The sequence below is a fragment of the Peromyscus leucopus genome, chromosome 19 (assembly GCF_004664715.2).
Source record: "Peromyscus leucopus breed LL Stock chromosome 19, UCI_PerLeu_2.1, whole genome shotgun sequence".
Classification (NCBI taxonomy): Eukaryota; Metazoa; Chordata; class Mammalia; order Rodentia; family Cricetidae; genus Peromyscus; species Peromyscus leucopus.
This window is the reverse complement of record NC_051079.1, coordinates 64,803,603-64,826,518: the sequence shown is the minus strand read 5'-3', so window position 1 is coordinate 64,826,518 and position 22,916 is coordinate 64,803,603. Positions and strand designations below refer to the sequence as shown.

The 22,916-nt window shown below is 47.0% G+C and overlaps 1 protein-coding gene across 4 annotated transcripts in view; it reads right to left on the bottom strand.

Moving 5' to 3' along the window:
* St8sia5 (ST8 alpha-N-acetyl-neuraminide alpha-2,8-sialyltransferase 5) overlaps positions 1–16,945 on the bottom strand; it is a 69,183-nt gene extending 52,238 nt beyond the window's left edge. For all 4 annotated transcript variants that reach the window (XM_028871971.2, XM_028871972.2, XM_028871973.2 and 1 more), the window contains exon 1: positions 16,791–16,945. In XM_028871971.2, the coding sequence (XP_028727804.1) occupies positions 16,791–16,921 (131 nt within the window). In that variant the 5' untranslated portion in view covers positions 16,922–16,945. The remainder of the gene's footprint in view (positions 1–16,790) is intronic.
* Positions 16,946–22,916: the final 5,971 nt, after the last annotated feature.

The window sequence follows — 22,916 nt, the reverse complement described above, 5'->3', positions numbered from 1 at the left end:
ACATCACAATAGAAAACATTTTACAAACTTAAAAAGTTCCACAGTCTCTACAAATTCAAACACTTTAAAATTCAGTCTATTTAAAAATGCAAAGTCTTTTTTAAAACTTGAAATCTATTTAAAAATTCAGTCCCTCGACTGTGGGCTCCTGTAAAATAAAAAAATAAATAAATAAGTTAAATACTTTCTTGCTTCAAGATGGAAGGACCAGAGCACAGTCCCAATCTGAACAAAGTAAAACCAAACTCCAAAAGTGTAAGTAACTAAACGTCCAATTATCTGGGAGTCACTCATGATCCTCTGGGTCCCTCCAAGGGCCTCGGGTCACTTCTCCAGCTCTGCCCTCTGCAGCACACACAGCTTGTTTTCTGGGCTCTGGCTGGCTCCACTCCAAAACAGCTGCCGTTCTTAATGGTCCTTCTATGGTAGTGGCATCTCCAAAATGCTGGGGTCTTTGCTGCAACTGGGCTGCACTGTTACCAACAGCTTCTCTTGGGTTCTTTTCCTGGTGGTGCCAAGCCTCAACTACCCCTGCAATCATTGGCCTTCAATCGCCACTGAAGTTGCATGTGCACCAAAGTGCAAACCTCAGCTGCTTTTCATGATCCCTTCGTGACTTCAAAACCAGCAACACCTGGTGACTCTCATGTCACAAAGTTCTGCTGCCAGCACAGAGGTACACCTCTGGAACACAGCTTCTGTGTGATGACTCTCAGGAAATACTTCCCAGGGGATTTCACCTCAGTGATGCTGGTCTCTTCCTAATCACCTCTAATTTCTTAGCCCCAGCTGACCAACACCAATTATCCCAAAGGTAACGTAAAGGTTTTACTTTGGTGTTTCTGGTCTCTTGTTTATCACAGTGATTCTTCAGCTCCAGCCAACCAGACACCATACAGTCTTCACATAAAAGGCCTGGTAGAGTCTTTCTTCCCTCTGAAACTTCACAAGCCCAGGCCTCCATCATCTGCACTGCTCTCAACATCCTTATCTTCCAAGCTCCCATGAAACCTCTCACCAAGCTTTAAACACTTACTGACTTTTCCAGTCCAAAGTTCCAAAGTTCTTCCTCAATGCTCCCCAAAACAACATGGTCAGGTCTGTCACAGCAATAGCCCTTGATCCTGGTACTAATTTCTGTCTTAGTTGGGGTTTCTACTGCTATGATGAAACACCTTGGCAAAAGCAAGTTGGGGAGGAAAGGGTTTATTTGGCTTACACTTCAGCATTGTAGTCCGTCACTGAAGGAAGTCAGGACAGGAACTCAAACAAGGAGGAACCTGGAGGCAGGACCTGATGCAGAATCCATGGAGGGGTGCTGCTAAGGGTTTGCTTCCCCTGGCTATGTTCGGCTTTCTTTCTTGTAGAACCCAGGACTGCCAGCCCAGGGATAGCACCACCCACCATGGGCTGGGTCCTCCCCATCAATCACTAACTAAGAAAATGCCTTACATTTGATCTTATGGAGGCATTTTCTCAATTGAGGTTCCCTCCTTTCACATGACTCTAGCTTGTGTCAAGTTGACATAAAACTAGCCAGGACAGCAGGCTAGCAAGCAATGTTCTTCCATGGCCTCTGCTTCAGTCCCTGCCTCTGGGGTTTCAACTTGAGTTCTTATCCCGACATCTCTCAACGATGGAATGTGATGTGGAAGTGTAACCCAAATAAACCCTTCCTCCCCCTGTTTCTTTTGGTCATGGTCTTTATTACAGCAGTCAAAAGCTAACTAGGACACTGGTTTACAAGTCGATTTAAATAGTCTGGCAAGAAAAGCTTTCCCACAGACTGCTCAAAAGGTCAGCTAACCACACTGTCACCTTCCCACCCACAAAAGACAGCCTCTCCCAGTTGCACAAAGACATATGGTCACTAAGTGCAAGGTCCAAGCAGCAGAGGGGGTGCTTGCTATGTTAAATTAAAGGGACAAAAGCAGGCTGCCAAAGAGGGTGTGTATCTCAGTTAGGGTTTCTATTGCTGTGAAGAGAAACCATGACCACGCCAACTCTTATAAAGAAACCCACTTAACTGGGGCTGGCTTACAACGTCCATTATCATCATGACGGGTGGCATTCAAGCAGATGTGGTGATGGAGAAGAGGCTGAGAGTTCTACGTCTTGATCCTCAGGCAACAGGAAGTGAACTGTGTGCCACATTGAACATTGCTTGAGCATAGGAGACCTCAAAGCCTGCCCCCACAGTGGCACACTTCCTCCAACAAGGCCACGTCTACTCCAACAAAACCACACCTCCTAATAAAGCCACCCCCTGTGGGGGTCATTTTCTTTCAAACTACCACAGTGTGGCATGTCCCACTTTTACAAGGTTTTCGACTACAAAGCTCATTATCTTTGTATGTGGTACTAAAGTTTATTCTTTTTGGCTAATAATATTTTCTGATTTATCTAAAAATTGAATATACTATTTCCAAAGTCAATTGTTACATAATTTAAATTTCATTCCTGAGATAGATATAGGGACTGTCTTTATTACACAATTCAACCATCATGAGAAAGGTGGGAAAGGTTGACTTAACCAGCTAACACAGGTAAGAGAAGTTTCCTTCACACCTCCTGCAAATACCAAACACTTCTGAAGCCTCCACTGTGTTCCAGAAAGCCTAGCCACTGGGGTGACTAACAGAGAGCATGTTCTTATGCTTGGAACACTTATCTTGAAGGTGAGGTGGCAAAACTAATCCATATGAAAATCTCAAAAGCAGAAAAATAATGCACACAAAGACTAAGCTACTACATACAGAAATTCAAGCACTGGTAAGTTTATGGTGCCCCCTAACTGCCCATAGCTTCTTCTAGATACACGCCTGACAAAATAGTTTGGGTCATGATTTCCCAGTTATGAAATAAGAGACAGATCCACGGAGGCTCAGCTCTCTACTATTGTGGTAGTTGCTGATGACAAACACCAGGTTCAGCAAGGACCCCAGTGCATGACCTTCAGATAGGGAATTGAATCCTCTGCTTTCAAAATGATCCCATAGATCATCTGAGGGGTGGGGAAGCTGCCTAGGTTTAGGGTAGCTACCAAGGAAACTTTGGGGGAAAGGAAAAAAAATCACTTCTCAGAGAATTCATAACAGGAAGAATTTCCCACTAGCATTTAATTGACTCCACTGATAATATCCTTCAAAAACTGTGAGGTGTTATCTTATTTAAAATTTACTAGTGGGTCTGAAAAAAACTTATATGCTGCCCCTTTTCTGTTTCGTATACAGCATGGGATGAACTTTCTCCTCTGCCACACTCCCACTGCCATTCTGTCCTGCCCAGTAAGCCCCTTAGAAAGGACAGCAAGTATTGAGAGGAGAAGTGGATGCAAACCCCCATCCCTAACCCAGAAGCTGCCTCCAGTTGATAACCACTTGCAAATGGAAAGAACTGGTTTTCTCCAACGAAGTCTCACTGGGTATACAAATCACTCTGAAGAACAAGAGCCACACTCAGCAGTAGACAGTCAACACAAAATAAACTCAATGGCATCTTTGGAGGGTCCTTGTCTCAGCATTTTGTCAGGGTATTATTTTATTTTTTTAATTTTTATTTTATACCTTACAGTTCCTTTGCATATATATTGTGGTTTGCAGTTTTGTGGTTTAATGGGATTCTGATGTGTGCCAATGTGTCTCCGCATCTATGTGTTTCTTGTTCTTTTTCTTTGGCTTTCTCTTCTGTTTGTTTTTTCCTGCTCTGATTTGTTTCTTTTTTTTTAAATCTCATTTTATTTTTATTGTATTATTATTATTATTGACATGCCAGGTTGTTCTCTAAGGAAAGACAGAGTGTGGATCTGAATGGGAGGGGAAACATATCAGAATATAATGGATGAAAAAAAATCTATTTTCAATAAAGGAAAAATAGAAAGAGAGTGAGAGAGAGAGAGTGCTGAACCTGGGCTTCAGAAGTTTCCAGAAAGCAAAAGGCAGATCAGCTGAGAACACTGTGGTTCAGGAAGTCCCCCAAAGATCTCATTCCACACAAGACCTTCAAGGTCTTCACATGATATTGTGGGTAGAGGGAAGGAACCTCAATAGTGATAAATTTCGTGGCTGGTTGTGGTGCCTCAAACCTGGGATCTCAGCACTTGGGAGACTGAAGCAGGAAGATGCTGAGCTTGAAATCTTGTCTCAAAATTAATTAATTAACTAACTAATTCTCACCAGTGGCAAATAAGGTTCAATAATACTTTTAATTAAATAATTTTAAATGATCCACTTCTTTCTCAATAAGCCAAGCTTGTGAAATGAAAGATATAACAATCTCAGTTATTAATCATCAAATATTTAGCATTGTGCATCACAGGTGACTGAGAGCACATTTCTTTACCCATTCGTTCTATTTTTGTTTCATTATATCACATATATTCTATCATATCATTCTATACTCATCACAAAGCCATGAGTCTGGGTGCTAAGGTCCAGTAGGAGTCCTGACCCAAGTGCTGAATTCCAGCCAGAGCAGTTGTTCTCAACCTGTGGGTCCTGACCCCTTTGGGAATCAAATGATCCTTTCACAGGGGCTGCCTAAGACCATCAGAAAACACAGATATTCACATTATGCTTCATAAAGGCAGCAAAATTATAGTCATGAAGTAGCAACAAAAATAATTTTGTGGTTGGGGGTCACCACAACATGAGAAACTGTATGAAAGGTTCGCAGCATTAGGAAGGTTGAGAACCACTGAGCTAGAGGGAGCTGGACACCAAGACAATAATAACCTGCTGACCAAAGAATGTGCCAGAAGGCGAAAGGCATGGTGGAAAACAATAACCAATAGAAAGAGGGACACACAGCTTGGTGTGTGTTGGGGGGGGGTGCTCTGTGAGCAGGGACTTCTGGGAAAGAATGCCCAGCAAGGATGGGCAGCAAAGACCTGAAGCATATGGACTGGGAAGCCAGGGCAGGGTGGCAGCTGGTGAAGCCTCAGTTCATGGAAATGATGCCACCTGTCTCTGCTCCCTTGAAGCTTTCTCCAGGGAGGTGGCCCAATTTCAGAAAAGTCCCGGCGTTTCTGGGGAATTAATAGTGTAATCCGAAGGCTCCTCTCCATGGCAGTCCTGCCCCTCACTGCTGACTGATGCATGATTTTCTCTCAACACTCCAGAATATCTTTACTAGAAAAACATGGGGTAGGGGTGGGGAGTGGGGGGGGTGCCGTTCATTCTCTCATGGTTTGTCCACCGGGCATGATCGATCGGGCTGGCCCCCAACTCTCCCTACTTCCAAAAAGGGAAGGAGGGGATCGGCTAGCTGGTGGCAGAGTAGAGCAGATGAGGGCTCTGAGTGGACGAAGAGTGTGGTTCCTTGAGTCCCTCCTGGGGAGCAGCTGGGCCAGGAACAGTCTAAAGCCCTGGTGCTCTGCAGAGCCTTTTGAAGGGTACAAGACCCACAGTGCAGAAGACAGAAAAAGGAGGAATTCCTGGGTGTCATCCAGCCAAAGATGGGTTCAGGGGAGGAACACAGAGCAAGCTCCATGCTGGGCTCTCGGACCAGTGCCACAGCAGTCATTGATTGGATTGGATTGGATTGGATTGGATTAAGGCCACCTCCAGGCCCAGCACTGTTATTCTTAACGTTTGGCTGGAATTTGGAACTTCTGCTGCACACTCCATCCTCTCCCTGCCCGGCTCCCACAGGACACCTCCAGGTGACACACACACACACACAGTGAACACTTGGGTTATCCAATAATGCCACATCCTTCCCAACTGATCTTTGTTAACTACCTGCCCAACACTGATATCAAGGAGGGGCTGCTTACAGGAAGTAACAGGCAGGGTCGGGGAGAAGAATAAAGAGTACATGCCAGTCTTGGGTATTCGCAACAGCATAAAACGTCCCGTGAGGCTTCATCTCTTGAAGATGCCAAGCTGAAGACCAAGCCCTTGCCTAGAGAACCTCTGGGGATCATTCCAGATCCAAATCATAGCACTTCCAAATCCAGTCTCTGGAACCTGGCTGTTCTCCAAAACCACAATCACCATTGTCTCCCCCAGTGCGAAGCTGAGTTGGTGTTTAATGAACAATGGTTAGGAAAAGGAGTTTCTGATTTCTTTTGAGTGCATCCAGTCACTTGATGCCTAATGGGAGTCCCTGTGCTGGGTCCTGAGAAATGAGAGGAAGAAAGCACCTCTTACCCAGGACCTTACAGGCTGTGTGGCTTCACAAAGGTTCCTCTGTGTGGTAGGTCGGGTCCTCAATGTCCTACAAAGACCCACCCATTGAAGGTCACCAGCCTGAGGTGCTATTGAAAGACTGTAGAATCTTTCGGGGTGGGTCTTAGATACTGTTATGTTGCTGAAAAGGGACACCATGAGCACAGCAACTCTTACAAAGGAAAGCATGCAACTAGGGGCTGGCTTTCAGCTTCAGAGAGTCAGTCCATTGTCATCATGGCAGGAAGCATGGTGGTGTGCAGGCATGAGGCTGAGATCTACACACTGATCCACTGGCAGCTGGCCGAGAGAGAAAGAGAAAGACAGAGAGAGAGACAGAGAGAGAGAGAGGGAGACTGGGCTTGGACTGAGTTTTTGAAACCTCAAAGGCCATCCTCAATGACACATCTTCCCACAAGGCCACTCCTCCTAATCTTTCCTTAACATTTTACCCACTGGGGACTAAGCATGTAAATAGTTGAGCCTATGGGGGCCATTCTCATTCAAAGCTTCACAGGTGGGGTCTAGAGGAAGGAAGTTGGGTAACTGGGGGTGTGCCTTGAAGGGTAGACTGAATTCCAACCACTTCTCTCTCTAGTGCTCACCCTGGCCATCATGAGGTGAGCATCCTCTCCCCTACCGGCTTCCACCAAGACTTACTATCTCACCATAGGCCAGAGCAACAATAAATACTCCCAAATCTGCAAGACCAGACAAACTTTCCCTTCTTCAATCAGCATCTCAGGACTGCTGTCCCCATGGCAGCTGAACAGGACATTTACCATCTGTGCATGAGGATGACAGAGAGAAGGCTGTATCTGTTGAACGGGGCTGAAGCATGGGGTGAATAGTGTGTCCTCACTTTGGAGTTAGAGCCTGGCGCATGACTCTTCTTCATCAATATTTACAATAATAAATATTGCCTGATGAGCCCTTCTCCTAGTGTGTGTGTGTGTGTGGGTGGGGGGTCAGTAGGATAATCATTAGGGTTAAAAGCTACGTGGGGAAATTTTCAGGTGAGAGGTAGATGAACTTGAATAAAGAGGAAAAGCTAAAAACCTTTATAAGGCTAACTTTCCCCCAAAAGAACATGGTTCAAAGAGGCCTAGAGAGAGATAGGCAAGAAACAAGAAATGGGATACAGGAGTACATGGGGGTATCACGACGCCCCTGTAGGACATTGGAGAAGGAACAGAAACTCCAATTCCCCTTCGTTCAGGGCACATAGCAGGGCACAGGACTATGCCAGAGGAGGCCCTCCACTCAGGCTCATGCAAGAAGAGACCTGATCCAGAGAGCAGGCTCTCAACATACATCGTTCACTGGCTCCTCTCTAGCCTCACTCTCAGCCCTGTGGCAGATGCTCACAACCAGCTGGCCTGACCAACCAAGCTGTAAAGCCAACAGCATAGCTCCTGCTCCAGGCCACAGTCTGCTCACCATCCTTTCTCCTTTCTAGGACATCCCACCCCACAAGAGCCACACTCTGGATAGATAGATCTACCCGCCATGGCCCCAACCTTTTGGGCTGCGTCTGTTTCTTTGGGAAATGGAACAGCAAGCTTTGTCACTGGGACAGAATGGGGGGCGGGGGAGGGGGGGCTGGCCCCATGATAAGAGCCTCAAAATACACACAAAGGCTGGGCACAGAGGCAGGCTGTCCTTTTCCTTGACCCAATTTCCTAACCTCAAGTCTCAGGTGTGCACCAGCCACATGGTGCAGCCCAGATTTGTACCCGGTGGGCACCAGAAAAAAAGGAGGCTGGGCCGTATATACATACGAGTCCTCTACACTTGGCACCATCAGCAGAGATCTCGGGTCTCTTCACTATACAGACACAGAAAGCCACAGCACAGTACTGGGCATAGTGCTGAGAACAGCCAGCATGTGTGCGTGCATGCGAGGAATTCAGGGGACAAAGGAACACTGTGGGCTAAGAATGGAAGGAGTGGGAGGATTTAGATGGTCAGGCAGCCAGCTAGGAACAGGAGCCTTGGGCACAGCATGAGGTAGGGCAGATGTGCCCATGAAAGACTCTTGACTGAGCACGGAGACACTAGGCTTCAGGCTGACTTCCAGCACAAGCTGACCATCAGGAGGGAGACTTCCATATGGGTGTATCGGGTGGGCAACAAAGTCATTCAAGGAGTTCGGTTCCCAAAACCACAATACATACGCGCGCTGCATTGGCAGCGCTGTGATGTGCCTTCCCGCCCACAGGAATGAAGACGCCTTCCTCATCTGCAGGGCATACCATGAGCTGATGGCCATCAGCTCTCAGCACCCCTACCCCACCTTGGAAATGTCTTAGATAAGTGAGACACACAAACTGTGACTGCGTCCTGGTAAAGACGCAGATGCTGAAGAGGGGTGGCCAGCACCACCAATATCACCCTTCTCTCCACACATTTTGAGCCAGGACAACTTCTAAAAGAAATTCAATAAGTTGTCTAGACTTTGGGTCTGGCTCATGTGCATGTGTGGTATTTTTATTTATTTGCAAGGGCTTTCTGGATTTTGGATTTTGGTTTTGGTTTTGGTTTTGATTTTTTTGGGACTGTTTCTCACAGCCTTGGCTGTCCTGGAACTCACTCTGTAGGCTAGACTAGCCTTGAACTCAAAGATTCTCCTGCCTCTGCCTCCTGAGTGCTGGAATTAAAGGCATGCACCACCATCTGGCTTTCTTTTTTTCTTTTGAATTTGCGAAGTTTTTATAATAAAATTTATTTAAAGTTTTTTTTTTTTTTTTAAGAAGGTAAAAGAAGTCAGGCATAGTGGTGCACACCTTTAATCTCAGCACTCAGAAGGCAGAGGCAAGTGAATCTCTGTGGGTTCAAGGACAGCCTGGGCTACATAGTGAGTTCCAGGACAGCTTAGGCTATGTAGGGAGACCCTGTCTCAAAAAACAAAAAACAACAAGAAAAAGAGGAGGAGGAGGAAGGAGAAGGAGAAAGAGAAGGGGAACAGGAAGAGAAGGGTAGAAAAATAGAAGGAGGAGGAGGGAAGAAGAAAAAAAGGGAAATTCCAAACATTTCTAAATGTATAGAATACCAGTGGTAGGAGCTAGAGTTCTTTAAACACCTTTTTTTAAAAAAAATCTCATTGTGCCTCAGTTTCCCCATCTATAAAATGAGCATATAGTCGTTGGTATTGCCATCATCCCCCAGCTGAAGAGGTATAGTTGAAGTACTTTCCTACCTTAGCAGCTTATATAGGTAGTAAGAAAGACTGACTAATAAATAGATAAATATCCAACATAGAAAGTTAGAAAAATGCATGACAGAATACAACCAAAGCATAATCACAAATGAAACAGTAAATGCTCAAGAGAACATCAACACAGGAAAAATCGCATCATTTACAAAGATTATCAAAACCATATAAAAAGCAGATGGAAAGCTAGCTCAACAGTTGAGAGCACATCCTGTTCCTGCAGAGGACCCAATTCCTAGCACCCACATCAGGTCTGTTACTCTAACCCCAGGGAATCCAAAGCACTTCGCTAGCCTCCTTGGGCACTGCACTCACATGCACAAACACACACTCATACACATAATTAAAAATAAACATAAGGATCTGGAGAGATGGCTCAGCTGTTAATTGCACTTACTGCTCTTTCAGAGAACCTAGGTTAAGTCCTCAGCATCCACACAGTGGCTCACAATCATCCATAACTCCAATCCAGAGGATCTGACCCCTCTTCTGGCCTTTGGGGGTACTACATGCATGTGGTGCACATGCATACGTGAGGCAAAACACTTATGCACATAAAATAAAAATAAGTAAGTCAATCCTGGGGCTGGAGAGATAGCTCTGCAGTTAAGAGCACTGGCTGTTCTTCCAGAGGACTCACATTTGATTCCCAGTACCCTCACAACCATCTGTAATTCCAGTCTCAGGGGATCTGACTCCTTTTGGCCTCTGAGGGTACCAGGTACAATATGGTGCACAGACATACATGGAGCCAAAACACCCATACACATAAGAATAAATGAATTAATAAATTTTTAAAATAAATAAAGTGGAAAATATAATTCATAGAATGAGAGAAATGCCCTATTGATGTCTTAGTTAAGGTTTCTATTGCTGTGAAGAAACACCATGAACAAAAAGCAAGTTGGGGAGGAAAGGGTTTATCTGACTGACACGTCTATTTCTATTGCTGTTCATCACTGAAAGAAGTCAGGGCAGGAACTCAAACAGGGAAGGATCCTGGAGGCAAGAGCTGATGCAGAGACCACGGAGGGGTGCTGCTTACTGGCTTGCTTCCCATGGCTTGCTCAGCCTACCTTTGCATAGAACCCAGGACCAGCACTGATCACTAAATGAGAAAAATGCCTTATAGCTGGATCTCAAGGAGGAGGCATTTCCTTAACTGAAGCTCCTTCCTTTCTGATGACTCTAGCTTGTGTCAAAACCATCTAGTACAGTCAACAATATATAAGTAACTTACATTTGGAATACATAAAGGATTCTTACAATTCAATAACAAAAAGTCAATTAAAATATGCCAATTTTAAAATAGGTGAGAGACCTGAATAGACATTTTCCCAAAGAAGAGATACACACAGCCAACAACCACATAAAAATTTGTTCCATCCATTAGTTATCTGAAAAAGGCCAAGTCAAGCCCCAGGGAGGTTCTCTTCAGAAACCAGGGGGATGGCTGTGACCAAAGAGACCAGGAAGATGAGATTGTCACCAATGAAAACCCAGAAGGCTGAGTGTGGAATAGTGCAGCCACTTTGGAAACTTCTACAACTCTTCCCATAGTAAACACCGGCTACCATAGGATCAGTAACTCCACTCAGACACAAAGCCTAGAGAAACAGAAATACCGCCACCACAGAAAAACCTACACACACACACACTAGACATCACGGCAGACGTACAGAAACAACATCAAGACCTGTGACTTGAAGGATGGATAAGCAGCCCCCCAGCCCCACCCCGTCCGCCCTCATCTCTCCAGACTCCCATCCCAGAGGCAGCTCCTGTCTACTCATGAGTGCAGGCATTCATTCCTCAAGGAGCCCTTTGTGCTCAGCCCTCTGTCACTTGTCACTCTGTTCCCTCATGTTCCATCCAGCTCTATCACACTGATCAGAGAAGGGACCGTGGTGAGGTCTGAACCCAGGACCTTGCAAACGCCAGGACCTTGCACACACCAGCTCTACCACTCAGCTACACTCATAGTCCTAAAGACCAGTATTTTTCTAACTAAAGGTGTGCTCCCAATAAAACCAAATTTAATGGATTATTCTCAGATTTAAGAAACAAACAAACAAACAAACAAACCCCCCTTTTTACTATGGTACAATACACAGCCTGGGGCCAGCAAGATGGCTCAGCATATAAGATTCCCTGTGGCCACACCTGACAGCTGGAGTTTGTTCTCCAGGATCCACACAGTGGAAGGAAAGAATTGACCTCCAACGAGTTGTCCTCTGACCTGAGCACTCATGCCATGGCAACTGCACAAACACACATGCAATAAATAAATAAGTGTAAGAAAAATTATGTAATCTGAACTTGGCTGTTTTACCCAGTTGTGAGTGCACAGCCAGGAGCAGGAAGCTCATCCATTTTGTTCTTCTCTTCTTCCCCAACAGAAATTTTTTGCCTATTAAATGATGACTAATATCTCATTCTCCTCAAAGCATCCAGCAACCACCTCTTTACTTCCTGTCTGTGTTTGACAACTCTAAATACCTCACCAAAGTGGAGTCATACAGCACCTGGCTCTTTTGTCTGTCTCATTTTATTTAGCATAAAGTTTCAAGGTTCATCCATGTTGCAGTCTGTGTTAGAACCTTCTTCTTTTAAGACCAAATAATAGTTATTTATATATATATATATATATATATATATATATATATATATATATATATAGAGAGAGAGAGAGAGAGAGAGAGAGAGAGAGAGAGAAAGAGAGAGAGAGAGAGAGAGAGAGAGAGAGAGAGAGAGAGAGAGAGAGAGAGAGAGAGAATCACTGTAACCCCAGCTGGCCTGGAACTTTCTGGGATTAAAGGTGTATCTCTCTGCTTCCATTACATATACATTTAATGAAATGGAAAAGTGGATGTTGGAGATTGGATCCAGGGCCTCATGCATGATATGCAGGACACCATTACTGTTGAGCTACATCCCTATCCCTAGAAAGTTCTTCTAGAGACTCTTTTTATTATTTTCATTTTATGTGTATGTGTTTGCCTGTGTGTATGTAAAGTGTACCATGTCTGTGCAGTGCCCACAGAGGCCAGGAGAGCTTGTTTGGTCCTCTGGAACTGGAACTACAGATGGTTGTGGGCCATCATGTTAGTGCTGGGAACTAAACCCAGGTCCTCTGCAAGAGGCTGCTGAGACCATCTCTCTAGCTCCCCTACAAAGTTTTGTTTTAATGAAATTGAGTAGAAAGTATCAGAGCACATTTCTCATAGTAAATCCAACTATTCCTTCACAGAATGTTTGCTGTCCCCAAGGAGAATGTATTTTTTTTTTTTTTTACTACACATCACAACCATAGAAGTTGAGAACACGGTGATTGGATGGTGCGGACTCTAAAATCCTCATTGCTAGCCTAGCTCTTCCCCTTGGTCATTTCAGAGTTCCTTTCCAAAGAGTTGCCGGCTTGCTCCAGACAGACTTCCTTCCATGTCCAAGCAAATACAAACTCAAACTCCCAATTCTCCATTCTCTGACACACTACTTCTCACACTCACCCCAACTTTGTTCTCCACACTCTGTCTGTCTCCCTGCTGGACAATGCAGCTTAGCTCTGCTCTGCATGGACTGCCCAGTCTCCCTGCTCTTCCTCACCCTTGGCTCACGCTGGGTTTCGGAACCACCCCTCCGCCTCCACCTGTGCCCAAAGATCATTGCTCTTTCTTCAAGACTGCTTCCAATGTCCTCTGTAAGCCAAATAAACCCTTTCCTGAAGCAGCTCCCTCCTCGCCCTTAGGGCCCCTTGTCCATGTCTCCATGCAAGCCCCTCTGTCTTCCTCACAGCCCATGAGTTACTTCCCTTTCTCCACACCTGGGGCCTTGCACACACTATCCTCAGCACTTCCAGTGGTACTCAGTGTACAGCAAGTATTCAGCAAGTACTCGGTGTACAGTAAGTACTCAGTGTATAGCATGGACTCGATGTATAGCAAGGACTCAGTGTACAGCAAGTACTTAGAGTACAGGAAGTACTCAGAGTACAGGAAGTACTCAGTGTACAGCAAGTACTCCATGTACAGCAAGTACTCCATGTACAGCAAGTACTCCGTGTACAGCAAGTACTCCGTGTATAGTAAATACTCAGTGTATAACAAGTACTCAGTGTATAGTAAGTACTCAGTGAATGGTAAGTCTGAAGCAGACATGGGAAGCAAACGCACCATGACTTTGCTCCTTCTGGTCATTTCCTCCCAACCCATGGTGTGTGCCTTCTGCTCCACAGAGATGGCACTCACGAGGCCATCACACTGCCCCCTTTGTCTCCCACCCAGGTTCGTCTCTAGAATTTTAGTGGCTTGTGATGGACCTTGTCAAAAGGTTCCATTGCACATCCCAGGGAAAGACTGAGGGTTCAAAACTAATAAATAGACAAATAAATAAAACACGTCAGCCCACATCAGCTCCTTCCTTCTGCAGCAACTTCACAGCACTAGATGAGCTTGCCATCCTTGTGCCTCTAGCGTGGTCTTCAGAGTCCCCTGAGCTGAGTCCTCCCTCTTGAGTGGCTGTGTCTCCTTCTCCAAGCCTTCCGGTACAACACCCAGATAACCTTCCTTTCCAGGCACTTCTATCAAGTTACTGCCCTACTCAAGGACCACATGTGGCTCCCCATGACCCATGACCCAAGCTCAGTCTGTCCTCAACCTTCAGAGCGCTTCACTGACGCCACTAACCACTGCTATCTGACATGTCCCAATATGCCCCCACTACATCATGGGATCCATCTTTTCATTGTGTCCCTACACCTAAGTATACACCCATGCACGCACGCACATGCACACGCACACACACACACACACACACACACACACACACACACACACACACACCTACTCCTATCTTCAATCATTTGTTTATTATCCATACTTACTAATGACTTCTTATGACCAAACACACATGTGACCCATGCATCCTAAAGCAAACTTTAATCCCCACCTCACAGATTCTGACACAGTGCAGTTTTCAGCCTCAGCACCACTGACATTTGGGCCTGAGACGTCTTGGTTGTTTGTGGCAGGCAACACGGGCCTTGAGGATTTTTCAGACATCTCCCTTGGCTTCATCCTCAGTGAAGGGGCAACTCTAATGTCTGAGGGCAAAACTGACCTGACAGAGACCTACTGGCCTACAGCATCAAGTGGGGCCTGCTATTAGTCCCTCATGGGGTCTTCTAGAGAGGCGGGTTTCCAGATGACAACCTAGAAGGGAGTTCAATCCAAGGGCCCGGGAATCTGCATCTCAGGGCCTTCTCAGGGAGCTCCATTGCAGGCCTTTGCTGTTTCCATATAGACACAAACAACACTCCACTGGAGCCAACTCATAGCAACTATAAAGTATAACAAAATAGGACACATAAGCAAATGAGACAGTCACGAGACACAGGACCAGGGAAGCCTGATGACAGACCAGAAATGGAGCCAAGTATGACAGTGCAGGTGAGATCAGGTGAGGGAGAGATGGGAGGGCACAGTGCCATGCCTGGAGCTTATGCTGGTACATGTCCTCTCCTCTATCCAGATCTTATCTGCTTTCAAGGCCCATGAGAGCTCCACCTCCCCCATGCAGGCTTCCCCAGCTTCCGCAGCCCATCAGACACTCTTCTCAGCCATGCACTTCTTATCTCACTTGTGGCCATTTCTTTCCCCAGATAGACTTAATCCCACTGAGCACTGGGACTGCACCATCCCCTTCTTTATAGCATCCCGTCCTTAGTTCCCTTCAAGGATGGAACATATATCAGTCTTGACTGTTCGGTTGCATTAAGTAGAATTCCTGAAGGGAAGCCTGCAAGATTTTACCTGCTGTTTAGCGACCAGAGTCTCTGAGAGATGGAGAATGGGAAGCAACCGATACACCTGCTGGGCTCTGGGCAACCAATCCATCCATCCAAACTCAGGCAGGGTTTGCCAGAACAATTGGGCAATAGTGTGATTGGTAACTACTCTGACCTGATGTCCCTTTGGCGTCCCACTGGAAGCTCTATGGCCCCAACAATTCTGGATAGTTATCAGCAGGGGGTGCAGAAACGAAGAGCTGCCCCACTGAGAAGCGGGTGCCAAGATCCAGCAAGGCTGCACAGCAGACAGTTCAGGAACCATCTTAGTGGGCCCGACCAAATCCAGCAGGTCAGGAGACTAGAAATGGCTTTTAAAGACTCCAGTGCCACACAGAGTCCGTGAGCTGGTGCCAAGTAGGGGAGAAAGTTGTCTGGGGAAGCCTGGAGCAGTGGGTGGCTGGAGACGAATGTATGAGGCACAGGGCCACATATTCCCCAGTTCTAGGGAGTTACAAGGAAGGGCAGCCAGACTGCTTAGCTCTCCCACTGGGAGCGGATCACTAGCAGCAACCCTCACCCTCCCACTCTTGGGGCAGCCCAGACTGGGAGCATATGTGACCGACACAGACCCCAGGACCGAGAAGAGAACAGCATTTAATTACTGGGGCACTTCTGAGATGGGATGGGTGTTTGTCTAGACATTTTCATTCCTCTCCATTTGAACGGAAGGCCGTGAGTTGGACAGGCACTAGTGGTGAGGGAGGGGCTCTTTCCACCAGAGACATCAGCATGGGAGCGTCCAGAGCCCAGCTCCCACCTCCAATCTGGCAGGGAGGCGGCAGCAGCACAGGCTCCACCAGGCAGCAGAGCCACAGGAACCTGGCATGTCGGCGTGTCTTCCGCACACTGAGACTGAGACTGTTCCTGAATTTTGAGTGGCATCTTCTGCCCTTTCTCTTCAAGGAGTTTGGCTGTGGATGGAGAAGGGGTGAGAGAGCCCAGCCTCTGCGGCTGCTCTGCCCTTCGGTGCTAAGGATGCGAAAGAACCCTCTACTTGGGAGGTCATCAGCTTGTCTCACAGATCTAGAATTCACTGTCCCTGTGCATGACCACAGAACAACCACTACCACCCCACCTAATGCAGGGTTCCTGGGGAGAAAGAAGCCTTTACCTCCAAGGTCCCCTACAAAAATTTATGACTTGACAAACTAAGAAGAAGAAAAAGAAGCCTTTGACCCTCCAGTTGCAGCCAAATGGCCAGGGAAATGTAGGTTTTGGGGAACAGCGCAGCTCTGGGCATGCACATAAATTTATGGTCAGCTTAGCTGCTTGGCATTCCAAGGTGCTGCCCACGTTCACAGCAGAACAAAGTTCACACACACACACACACACACACACACACACACACACACACACACACACACATACATCCCCATAACCCCACCACGACAGGCACACAGCTGGCGCTGTCCTCTGGCTGGCAGCAGAGATGCCATAAGGCACATCATGGAGGTACTCCGGCTAAGGGCAGACCTCCTGTCACCTGCTCGGGGAACGATAGCGCTGGCCTTTTGGCTACCTTTAGGCTGGGTATATTCTACCCCTCAGACTTTCTTACCTTTTGATGTAGCTCCTGCTATACAGGAGCTGCTGCAGCAAGGTCACCAAGGCGAAGGCGCAGATGAAAATGAAGAGCAAAGTTCGGTTCCCCAACAAATCCCGGTTGGCCGAGGGGTCTGCGTAGCGCATCTTGGCGGCCCGGCGCTGCGGACGCACCGTTCGGGGCGGCGTGGCAATCTCGCGCGCTGTGCGGGGCCCCGGGGGGCGTTAGGTGAACTGTCACGGTGTGGCCAGGAGGGCAGAGGACTTCGCGGGGTAAAGTTTCCCGCGGGCGCAACTGGGGCCGCGGTGGCGAAAGGACAGGGCCAGACACGAGGAGATCCGCCAAGCCCCAGGCCTGCCCTCGCGTGCTGCTGTCTCTGGGCGCCGGTGTCCCGTAGCCGCCGATCTGCCCGTGGAGGGGCGACGGCAGGTGCGCGAGCCGGGTCGCCCTCCCGCCGAGGTGACGACCAATAAGGAGCAAGGCCGGCCAGGCGGGGCTGAGACTCTGCGCGGCGCACCGCCCCCTCCGTGCTGGCTCGGGATCCGGGGCGCCGGACGCTTGGGGCCGGCCCGGGGACAGCGCATCTGATGCCCGCGCCCGCAGCCAGGGAGTGCGAAGGTTGCCCTTCGGTGCTGCGGAGGCGAGGTGGGCGACGCAACCTGAGGATGTGGGGCTGTGGGGAGGGGGAAGGGAGCGGCGGAAAGGGCCGGGCTGGAATCGTGGGGTTCGGAGGAGCGCGGGGACAAGAGCAGACTGCAGAGCCAGCCTCGTCCGGAGACGAGCATTTGCATGCGGCGCGTAGGGCACTGAGTCACCGCGGCGGCCGCGTCCGCGCGCGCTGTTGGAGAATCCGCGGTGAAAGCGGAGCAAGGTCAGCCGGGCAGCCCTTCAAGGACGGCGCGCGCTGCCCCTGCATGCTAATTGCCTGAGGGGCTGTCCCTAGGGCGTCGATTCCCCACTCCTGCTGAGCAGAAAGTGGGGGTCTACCCACCGCCCCGCGCCCCGCCCGCCAGGGGCCTCTACCCTCTCACCATCTGCAGCTCGCGGCCTTTCGTCAATAACCCTGTTGTCACCCAGACACTGGGACTTTGTCTCATCCTTGGAACTCTTCATAGACCGGAGGTCAGCAGCCGGTCACCTTCGGGTACTACGGTTCCGCAAAGCTTTAAGAAGTCACTAGGTCCAACAGTGAGCACTCCGTGCTTCAGTGTAAGCTGGGGGAAATTATTCCAGAGATGCAACGGGAAAGCGGTGGTATCACAGAAATCCTTACTCCCGAAAAATACCACCCCGAACGGGTTCCAGGCTCGCGACAGCCCTTCTATCCCAACACCACATAGGCTTGGGAGTCAGTCACGTGCCTTGAGCATCCGCTACTCAACTCATTCTGTATGCTAGGGCGCCCTTCCCAGGACCTTCTAAACACTCCTGAGGTTCCTGCTTTGCGCTCGAAATTTGACAAACCCTCAAATCGCAGCAAGAAAAAGAATTTTGGGGAGAAATACCCAGACTCCAACTCCTTCAACCTGTGCATTTAGCAATTTCCTTTTTGACCAGAAAGACCAAGGAATGCATACTAAGCTTCTATGATTAGGGAGCCAGCAATAATTGTAATCTGTGTTCATTCACAGGACTGAAATACTGAGTATTATCTTTAAAGAATGTGTGTAATTTTCTATCCTCTGCACCTATCTGTGCATAGGCTTTTTAGCCAATTAGTGGGATAATCTAGAAATCTGGAGGGCTCATCATTGTCTGATTAGCATCCAATCGTTGATGTTTTACACCTCAACCTATAATCGTTCTCACATATGCTAATGAATTTTCTCCTTCTATCTTCTATCACGGTCTACAGTTGAATAGGCCAAGTGCAAGTTACCTAGCGGGGTTTGCCTAGCAAGGAATCCTTGAACTTCAGATTTCCTGTACTGGGAATGGGGGCCTATCAGTGTACCCCAACAACAGCACTGACTTAGTGCTTCTCTCCTGCTTTCTTCAATTCTTGCTTTTTCTTTTCACAGGCTTTTGTTCTGTAGCCCAGGCTGGCCTCCAACTTGTGATCATTTTCAATGCTGGGATTAAGGTGTGTGCCTCCATAGTATGCTCAGCTGTCTCCAAACTTTTTATCAGGGGTCCCTGCATACCACTTTCCACTGGGTCCGCCACACCCAAGTTCCAAGCTGACAGAGCAGGGGTTTCCACCTCGTTACTACCGACAGTCCAGCTGGTTACTTTATGCCATCCTCATGAAAGGTTAGAGAGGACAGACACAGAATGGGTCACTTGATGACAATATAAGCTTCCTATTCGGCTATGGAGGGGATCTCTAATCTAGAAACCAGAGTCTAAACTGGTATAGTTAGAGAGCAGAGCAGGCAAGGGAAAGAGGGATTAAAAAGTTACCATTTTTGGCACATGGCTGGTCCTCTGTATTTGTGACCAGGGAGCGATGCACTGAAGAATGCCAGGTGACAGATAAGCATCTCTTCGGCACATTACTGGGACCAATAGGGCAGGATGGACAAACATTCAGTGAGTTGGGTTACTTCAGTTCTGGGAAACTAATTCAGTTTTCAGATCTGTCACTGTTCAAACATATGGAGGTTGAACATTAAAAATAGGGTGGCCAGCCCTCCCTGCAGCCCTGGCACCTTGTTTCCTTTCTCACCCTGTTCGTCCTCCCTCCCCATTCTGAGAATTGCCTTTGCACGTGAGCTTCCCTGGAGAAACAAAACAAATCCATTTCACAGTAATGAATCCAAGTGATCCCAAGAACCTTTTCATTGAAGTATAATACATTTACCAAAACGGCATGAACCATTAATGTATAGCTCACTGAATTTTCATAAGCTGAGCACAGTGATGTAACCAGAATACAAACCAGAGAAGTCCTCCCCACCCACCAGGATCTACTCAAGCTCCATTATGGCTACTGTGCACTGCGGTGTTCCGAGGATCAAACTCTAGGCATCAGGCTTGCACAGCCAGTGCTTTTACCCACTAAGTCACGTCACAGAGCCAGCACTGACTCCTAATGGCAAAATAATGTATTTCCTGTTCATGCAGTTTCTTTAAATGGAATATTGTTTTTATGTCTGGCTTCTGTGGCTCACTGTCAGTTGTGAAATCCATCCATGTCATTGTCTATGTATGAGTGCATGTAAGTATATGTACACCACCCTCTTGTGCACACACCTTTACCTGTCATTCAGCCGAATGTTAACACAGGTGCTGCCGGGCAGAGGGTTTTCATATGTCATCAGCCTGATGTCAGCTGGTTTGAGATCAGTAAGTTGCTCTCTATGGCCCTGATCATAGAGTCCTTGGGCTCTTCTATGGAGGCGATTTGCATCATTCGAGGGATTGATTTGAGAAAGCACTCAACTGATGACTTTGAAGATAGAGGAGACCTCTTGGCAAAGTACTCGGATGCCCTCAGAGCAGAGACTGACTGCTGGCCAATAGCCAACAACCACACAAAAAAAGACTGAATTCTTCCAACAACATGAAGAGGCTTTGAAGAGGGTCCTGGGCTCCAGCTGCCCTGACCTTGAAACTCATCAAAAAAGAGACCTCCAGCTACACAACTTGAAGCTCATCTGTGTGCTCCTCACAATACTAAATATGTGGTCCTTTCACAACAGGACAAAACGGGTATCTAGTGTGAAGCTGGAGTTCGTGCAATCTTTCTGCTGTATAGTACTGTAGCACACCTGTTTATCTTTCTTTCTGCTTTGTTTTTAGGGCCTCGGACTGAACCCAGTGACTGGTGCATGCTAGGCAAGCATTATTCCACCATACTACTACATGCCCAGCACTATCATTTCTACTGTTGATGGACATCTCGCAGCTGTTGCCATGAAGCTTCCAAAGACTGCTCTTTGATGGATGGATGCATGCATATCTACTGGGCATCTGTATTTGGAAGAGAATTTTTCAATCAGACAATGTATGTATGCTCAGCTTTAGTGAATACTGCCAAATGGGTTTCCAAAAGGATACATTGTTTTTAAGTAGATATTTGTTTTGTCTTGCCATCACCAAATGAGGTGACATGAGCATTAACCTTCTAACCTAATAAGGAAAAAGGAATGCCAAAATTATTGAGTGACAGTAGCAGCTCCAGAGGTCCTTACTCTCTGTAACTTACATGGGTTTGCAGGCAATAAGATTGATGCAGGTGTTGGGTACAGTTGGGATTTTGTGGCAATACCTATGGGGTTGATCTCCATCACTTGAACTCTGCAAATGGCCAGCACTAATCTAGTACATCTCTGCTGACACTGCTCATCTAGCCCAATGGCATTTGAAATCTGATTTCTTCAGATCAAACCAAAGAGTTATATTTAACTCACCCACAAACGTCTTGCAAGTCTAGTGGAATCAGAGAACGAAGGTCATGAAATGAACAAGTTTGAAATCTTTGATGCTACTAGCAATGTGAGTCAGACTCTACCTTAGGCCAAATTTATTCTCTGATTGTAGAATTGCAGCAAACACTCAGAAGGACTTACAAACAAAAGAGTAAACACGTGGCCAAGTGATTACAGTGCCAGATTCAGTGAACACCATTTTTATATTGTAATGGCCAGGAATGGGGACAGCTGCATCATTGTTTAAAACATACACTCACACACAATTAAGCCAAGAACAAATGTCAACACTGGCACAGTCTGCTAAATTACTGATAACTGATGGGTATTACTCATGCTGTGAGCATTGTCTCCAATATAAAATAGAAAAGCTTTAAAAAAAAAAAAAAAAAAAAAAAAAAAAAAAAAAAAAAAAAAAAAAAACGAAGGAACTTAGCAGTTTCTGTGGGCTTTTATTTCATGCAGCCCAACTGCAGCCTGCAATTATGTAAGTGACATTCCACGCATGTGTTCAAGGAGTGTGTGATAAGGGTGTGCCATTCTTGTGCCTCTTTACATTTGTGTTAATGAGTCAGGCCTTTGAGGGGCTGCTCTTGGCTTTGGGACAATGTTTGTGATAAAAGCATCTGTTGCCATGTGAGCAAATTGCTCTGGTTACAGCCTCATAATCTACAGAGCTGGGCTAACCACCACAGTTTACTGCAGGTGCTAGGTTTTACCTCATCCATCTTTATTTTCAATCACTTAGTGCTGTATACTGGAGCTATAATTTCTACCCCTTATTCATTTCTATTAATGAAGTATGGGTTGTGTTCCATGTAATGTATAAGTCATTTGTAATCCTGAACCTTCCTGCCATGGCATCTTCAACCCCAGAAGCTCCTCCTTCTCACCTTCCAGCAGTCAACCCCTACATCAGAGAGCAGAAAGGTTCTGGCACACCTCAAGTTTGTCATGTTCCCATAGCTAGCCAGGCACAGCTCATTGTGGGATAAGGTCATTTGGGTCTCACTTAGATGACATGGTAGCTTAATTGAATGCCAAACCTCCTTCACCCAACCTAAAGGCTGGGTCCTGGGAAAGAAACATGAAATCTAGTTCTACTCTTGTAAGAAAGACCACTAGTGAATGGAGCTGAGAGAATAAACAGTTTGGGTGCTTATCAAGTTTAGTGCTCCTTTAGTACCTAGAAAGGGACAAGTGTCCCACTATGACCATCCACTTCTAAAGCACTAATGAATGCCCCCAGTCCTCACAGCTGGCTACAGGAAGGTGTCAGTGTTATTTAATCATCACCCTAAGTTCTAAAGCTCCATGCATTCCATAGACATGGCTGGAATGACCCCTGCATACAGGCATTAGTTTGTGCCTTCACAGGAGATTAAAATCTAGCGAGGAAGTCAGATGGACAACCCTTGTAGGTAACTGGGACTAGGAAGAGCAGCTGGTAGGATGGCCCACAAGGAAGGTGTCTAGAGGAAGTGCTTGGGGCTGCAATGAGATGGAAAAGGACAGTCAATCAGATGAAGACAATGGGACTAGGTGTCCTAGGTGGAGAGAGCAATGTGAACAAAGGCTCCAGTGGGAGCTGTGGCCCCATGGGTCTTAGAGGGCGGGCCAGAGGCAGAGCCTTGCAAGTTGGGACTCCATCCACGGACTACTGCAAAACTGCACTGTAGCTAATCAGTCTGCAAGCTGATGGGGCAACATTGAGGGAGCAGTGCTCTGAGGCATAAAGCCTTCTGCTCACTACAGACATCAGACCCCA